We start from the raw sequence: 5,926 nt of genomic DNA, 5'->3' as shown, positions 1-5,926 counted from the left end.
TTGAGGCTCTGGCAGTACTGGGTAATAAGGTGATGCTCATCATCTCTAAAAATATATGTCAAATGTTATAACATCCAGCCACACTGCTCATCAATAGAGTAAAATCACAAAATGTGAGGAATAATCCCTCTATATCTTTGTTGAATAGTTATTTCAAGTAAACAAAGTGAGGAACATGTTAAAGCGAATAATGTTTCAGTGCATGACATATAAGAAAGGTTTTCTAAATTTGTTTTCAACAATTATACAAATGCAGCTAATTGTATAAAACTTGAATAAGTTGTCCACAAATGATCTTGTTTTCAAATCTGATTGATATGATTGGTTAGTAACGATTATTGGATAACTTAAAATGACCAATCAATAGTTCTTTGGCTAACTTTGACCAAACCCCCCAAAAACATCCAGTTTTATACAATCGGCTGCTGGAAGCTTAAAAATGGCTTCATTTTGTTCTCAAACAAAGCCTAAACAAATTAAGTTTCTCCTTTTTTATCGAAGCGTCACCTAAACGTCAGGCGTCTGCGTAGTCTGTTGTTGTTCCAGCTCGGCTAAACGGTTTGCATATAGTTCCAGACGAGAGTGCATGTCTTGTGATATACTATGCTGCGGTGAGGGGTGGGGCTGAAAATACAGGAGAATAGCAAGTTTTATACAACTGCAATAAGACAACCATAAACGGAATGAATCACTTATACACTTTTTAGCATACTTTTGATACTTGCTCTACATTTGTGAGAATTACAAGTGAACATGTGTACGAAGTTTCATGCTAGTACAACATAAATTGTTTTTGAGCGATGTGCAATTTTTAAGTTTTTCAACAAATTCTCTTCTCACATATCAATAATTGGACAATTTTCTTTGAAATGCAGACAAGCTATATATGGCTTCATTTGTCATACACTTTGTGCCATTTATAGTGACGTCAATGAATGACGTCATTGAAATGCATTTTCCAATAAAACCGTCTTTACCAACAATAAAATCCTCTTTACCAAATAAAGTCCTAAAACCAATCTATATTAATTTAGTAAATTTAAGTGGTTGCCCAAGTTGTTTAACCAATGACAGAGCTCATAAATACTTAATTGAAGTTTCATATAATTCAACAGAAGACAATATCTTGGGGATCTTAAAGCTGCACTCCCACAGAGTGACACTTTTGACATTATTTTTAGTTTTTGTCCCAGAATCGGCTAATTTTGGTACTAATGCCTTCAATACAGTCCGACAAGATTAAACTCACAATAGAACAGATCCCAATTGCTTGGAAAACTGTTAAAAATCATTTTTTCTTAAAACCATTAAACTTATAAACCATACAATCTTTAGTATTGATGGAGGGAGTGCATATCCACCTTTAACCAAATCCTAGATCAACCTGATCGATGCAACATTGACTTTTTTCCAATGAATCAATAAAAGAATATTGCACTGAAACGAACACATCTACAATTTCCACTTAGTTCTTATTTCAACCATCAATCATCAAATATTTACCATTCGATCAGTTCCTAGAAAATCAAATTCTCTTGTTTTAACTACTTTTATCACCCACAATCTATAGGATAGTGATTAATTATTTATCTTGCATCAAACAGTTCCCTTTTCGACATCTGTATCTGTTTTTTGATGGCAAGCAGTTATGCTCATTTTTTTGTTTTTTAATCAAGATGTTAAGTTATTTCTTAACATCAGAAATCTTATTCTTATTGCTCAAAATCAGAGTAAAATTTTTAACATAAAACATTTTACATAAACAGATTAAAACTAAGGTATTTTAGATAGTTATAGTTATATAATCATATAACCATAGGATACATTTTTCAGGAAAATGGCAAATATTAGGAAATGACTTAGGATGGTTTATAAATACTGGTCATGGTAATTGAAAACAATAGTTTTAGGATGGCCTTTATAAAATTATTACATTATGCCAAATATTATCATAGATTTGAATTCCCTAAAGCAGACACAAGCACAAACATATCTTTCCAATGAGCAGTGTTCATAATAACCAGACCCAACAGACGTCAACCATATGAATGAAGCAGAAATGATGCTAACAAACCCTTTTCCTAGCCAATCAAGAGCTGTCAATAGCATTGACCTCTAACTGTTACCTTGACCTTAAGGGTGAGCATTTGAATGCTATAATCACGCTCCTACCGATACTGCTGTATAGTTCTGTGCAGTTTGATATAAAATCAAAAATCAATAAGTATGCTACATTTGAGAATCGATAGTTAAACGGTCTGTCAAATGGATTATATTTGGACATCACTAGGGGTTGGACATTTGCTACGCATTGTGCAACGTCAAACTCATAAATGACATTAAACACATGATGAAGAATCAAGTGCATATTCGGGCTTTGTTGGGAAGAGGATTGATATTTCTTGGTGCAAAACATTCAGTATCTGAAAACAGGTCTTATAAGCCTAGCTGCTTTGAATGTCTGTACTGATATGAGGTAAAACAAAATAGATTTATTTATAAATGACATCAAAACTTGACATAACGGTCACACATAGAACAACCTTTACAGCAGTACATCGAATGTTTGTCGCAAAATTTAAAGATACTTCAGGTAATAGATTACAAAATTCCACTTCGTTCCATAACACCATTATTTAGTAACTGAACGTTTATTGCAAAACTCATAGAAACTTCTTGTAATATATTATGAAATTTCAGTCTGTATATGACATGATCCGTAACATTACTGAACAGTAACTAAATGTTTGTCACAAAATTGAAACAAACTTTACATAACAGATTACGAAATTCCACTCCGTATTATTATGACATGATCCGTTACATTACTGAATAGAAACTAAGTGTTTGTCACAAAACTGAAACAAACTTCACATAACAAGTTACAAAATTCCACTCCGTAACTGAAGTAGCTGAATATTTGTCACAAAATTTAAACAAACTTCATGTAATAGTTTACGAAATTCAACTACGTAGGTATATCGAACACGTTCCTAATCCCACTACGTACGTGCTACACCACTTAAGTTAATGAATGTCTGGAACAAGATTTCAAACCATCTTTTTATCACTGATTCCAGTATTCACCTCCAAACACAACTGTATTATAAATAATGTTTTGTTACAATGCCAATGAGGTAACTAACTATTTGCCACAAATTAAAAACCAACATTGCAAAAGACTACAATACTCAAGCTCAAAAACATATGTATAATAATGGATGATGTGATTGAATATTTGTCACAATTCAAAATCAAAATGTGATGTGAAAACTCATAGTTTAATTATCACTATCATATGTACTCTAAGATTAGTTTGTAGTTTAATTTTCAAACTCATTTGTACTGTTAGATAAGTTTGTAGTTGAGTTATCAAACTCATATGTACTCTAAGATTAGTTTGTAGTTACGTTATCAATCTCATATGTACTCTTAAATTAGCTTGTAGTTTAATTATTAAACTCGTCGGTTCGCTTAGATTAGATTGTAGGAAAAATATTAAATTCATCGGTAAACTTTGATTAGTTTGTATTTTAATTATTAAATCCATCGCTAAAAATAAAATAGATGACATACGCGTTATGCTTAGACATTTATCTTTGTATATATACAAAGCTTAAATATTTATGTATTAAACTCCATAACTATTCTGGCGCATGGCATTAAAATTAAAAGACAATATTTTGCACCAACCTATTAAACAATAGTATTGAGTTATAATGAGAAACATAGTTTAAATATTACGTAAAGGGAAGGGTTGACTAGCTCATGTGAAACAACAAGCAACGTAAGTTGATTAATTAAAATAGATGTATTACTACAATTCAGCCTAAAAAAGAAGTTTGATATCAAAAGTTTAGTAGAATTCAGGTTTTTGCTAGTTTCATAGGCTACTTATGTTTAATCCACAGCTATCATATTTATATGAAATATTATTTCAAAGATCGGAGTCTGTTTTGCGTTTTATTTTACTTTGATATGTTTAATACAAATGTGTTCTGTACGTTATACCTTAAAAATACGTTTGTTTTATTAAACACTCGAATCATACGTATCTTTAATATATAAAAAATGAATTAATTGGAAGAAATAACCGAATGCTGCATTTAAAGGCGAGTCGAATATAAACATCTCTCGCTCATGATTTGTAAAATGTATTTTGAACGAAAAAGTAATGTATAACGAAATAAAGTATGGCAACTCATTAGGAGTGTAAAACCTTAGATATTGACATAACCCTTTAAAAAACGTTGTTATATGCTCTGTCGAATATCGTCTTGAAGACCACAGTTTTGAATACTGTAATTAACGGGATTTGGCGTTTCGTTGTAGAGTGATTGGTTGAGCGGTTCAGGCTTTCCCAGCAGTTATCAGCTAGTAAGTTCCGATCACAGCAGTCCCAACGTTTATCAATAAGCGATACCGGCAGAAACTAGTCAGATTTCCTATCTTATATATTATAAATAGATGATCATTTTAGACACGGGACACCCTATGAAGCCAAACATAAAAATACTATTTTTAAGATAAATAAATAAAATAAATTATAATGACATAATCAGACAGAATCTACACTTACTTTAGGGGTCGCATGCCATACAAATGCACTCAATATAAGATGTCATGAGTTGTTTTTTCTGCACTTTTCAGTTCAATATTAATTGAGAAAGTTTAATTCCAAAAACAATTAAAATGAAACATCAAATCCATAACAAATGCATTCCTGAACACATGACAATATATTTGTCTCATAAGTTCCCCATACTACATGCAGTCAATCATAAATATACAAAAATAAATGTGTCGTGGATGTCGTTTGTGTTGTAGATGTTGTGGGGGTTTCGAGGGTGTCGTTTGTGTTGTAGATGTGTTGGGGGTTTCGAGGGTGTCGTTTGTGTTGTAGATGTGTTGGGGGTTTCGAGGGTGTCGTTTGTGTTGTAGATGTGTTGGGAGTTTCGAGGGTGTCGTTTGTGTTGTAGATGTGTTGGGGGTTTCGAGGGTGTCGTTTGTGTTGTAGATGTGTTGGGGGTTTCTAGGGTGTCGTTTGTGTTGTAGATGTGTTGGGGGTTTCGAGGGTGTTGTTTGTGTTGTAGATGTGTTGGGGGTTTCGAGGGTGTCGTTTGTGTTGTAGATGTGTTGTGGGTTTCGAGGGTGTCGTTTGTACTGTGTGTGGCTTGAGTCTTGTGGGTGTGGAGGTCGTTGTGGAATGTAGATGTCGTTGGAGTCTTTGAAGCGGTGTTTGTCATGGGTGTTATGGTTGTCGTCATAGCAAAACATTTTTACTCCTGGACATAACCGTGGGATATTGGTTGCAAGGCCCACCAATCGAATCATGCACAATCTTTAACTGGGCCATACTTAATAACAGTTTGTTATAAAATATAAAACAATACTTCAGTAATAAGCCAGTCTATCTATAACCTAGCGATGTCTTTGATATGTATATCAGTGAAATTATTTCAGTTAATGGAAATGGAACACATGCCATATGCCATATGCTTCGTCGCCAAAAGGCTTGGCAATTTTTTATCACCGCAATTTGGTACTCTGCCCTATATCGAGCAGTGAGAGTTATCTCTCTTTAGCTGTTTTATAACGCAAATTGGTGAATGCTAAAATATTTACAGTGGTCTACTATAGTCTCATAACGAAGTAATACCGTGTTTTATGTTCATTTCTTTCAAATTAAACTCGGTATCCTTCATAAGAACCATTGTTTTCGACAATTATTCATCCTTGTTGGAATATTAAACACAATAATATGAATTGTGGTTAATCTTATTTGGGAGTAAGAGTTCATCTTAAAATGAACTAACTTTCGAAATAAACACGGTTTTCGTCATAAGAACCATTTGTTGCGATATATAATCCCATTCGATAAATGAAAGCATGTGTATTCATTGTGGTACTGCTTATTTGGGAGTAA

At 33.1% G+C, this 5,926-nt stretch overlaps 1 protein-coding gene across 1 annotated transcript; it reads right to left on the bottom strand.

The window, feature by feature from the left end:
• Positions 1–507: 507 nt before the first annotated feature.
• On the bottom strand, positions 508–5,246 carry LOC128237954 (uncharacterized). The gene is made up of 2 exons (XM_052953529.1): positions 4,791–5,246; positions 508–624 (listed from the first exon to the last, which is right to left on the bottom strand). Exons 1-2 carry the CDS (start codon positions 5,244–5,246, stop codon positions 508–510), a joined length of 573 nt encoding a protein of 190 aa, XP_052809489.1.
• Between the last annotated feature and the right edge of the window lie 680 nt (positions 5,247–5,926).

This window comes from Mya arenaria, chromosome 6, assembly GCF_026914265.1.
Source record: "Mya arenaria isolate MELC-2E11 chromosome 6, ASM2691426v1".
NCBI classification, from domain to species: domain Eukaryota; kingdom Metazoa; phylum Mollusca; class Bivalvia; order Myida; family Myidae; genus Mya; species Mya arenaria.
This window is presented reverse-complemented; position numbering and strand designations above follow the sequence as displayed.

Excerpts from the sequence above, each read along its gene's own strand:
- LOC128237954 (XM_052953529.1), bottom strand. The coding sequence starts at position 5,246 with ATGACAAACACCGCTTCAAAGACTCCAACGACATCTACATTCCACAAC. Across the intron at positions 625-4,790 it reads TCCACGACACATTTATTTTT|CCCCACCCCTCACCGCAGCA; the intron begins GTATATTTATGA and ends CTGTATTTTCAG.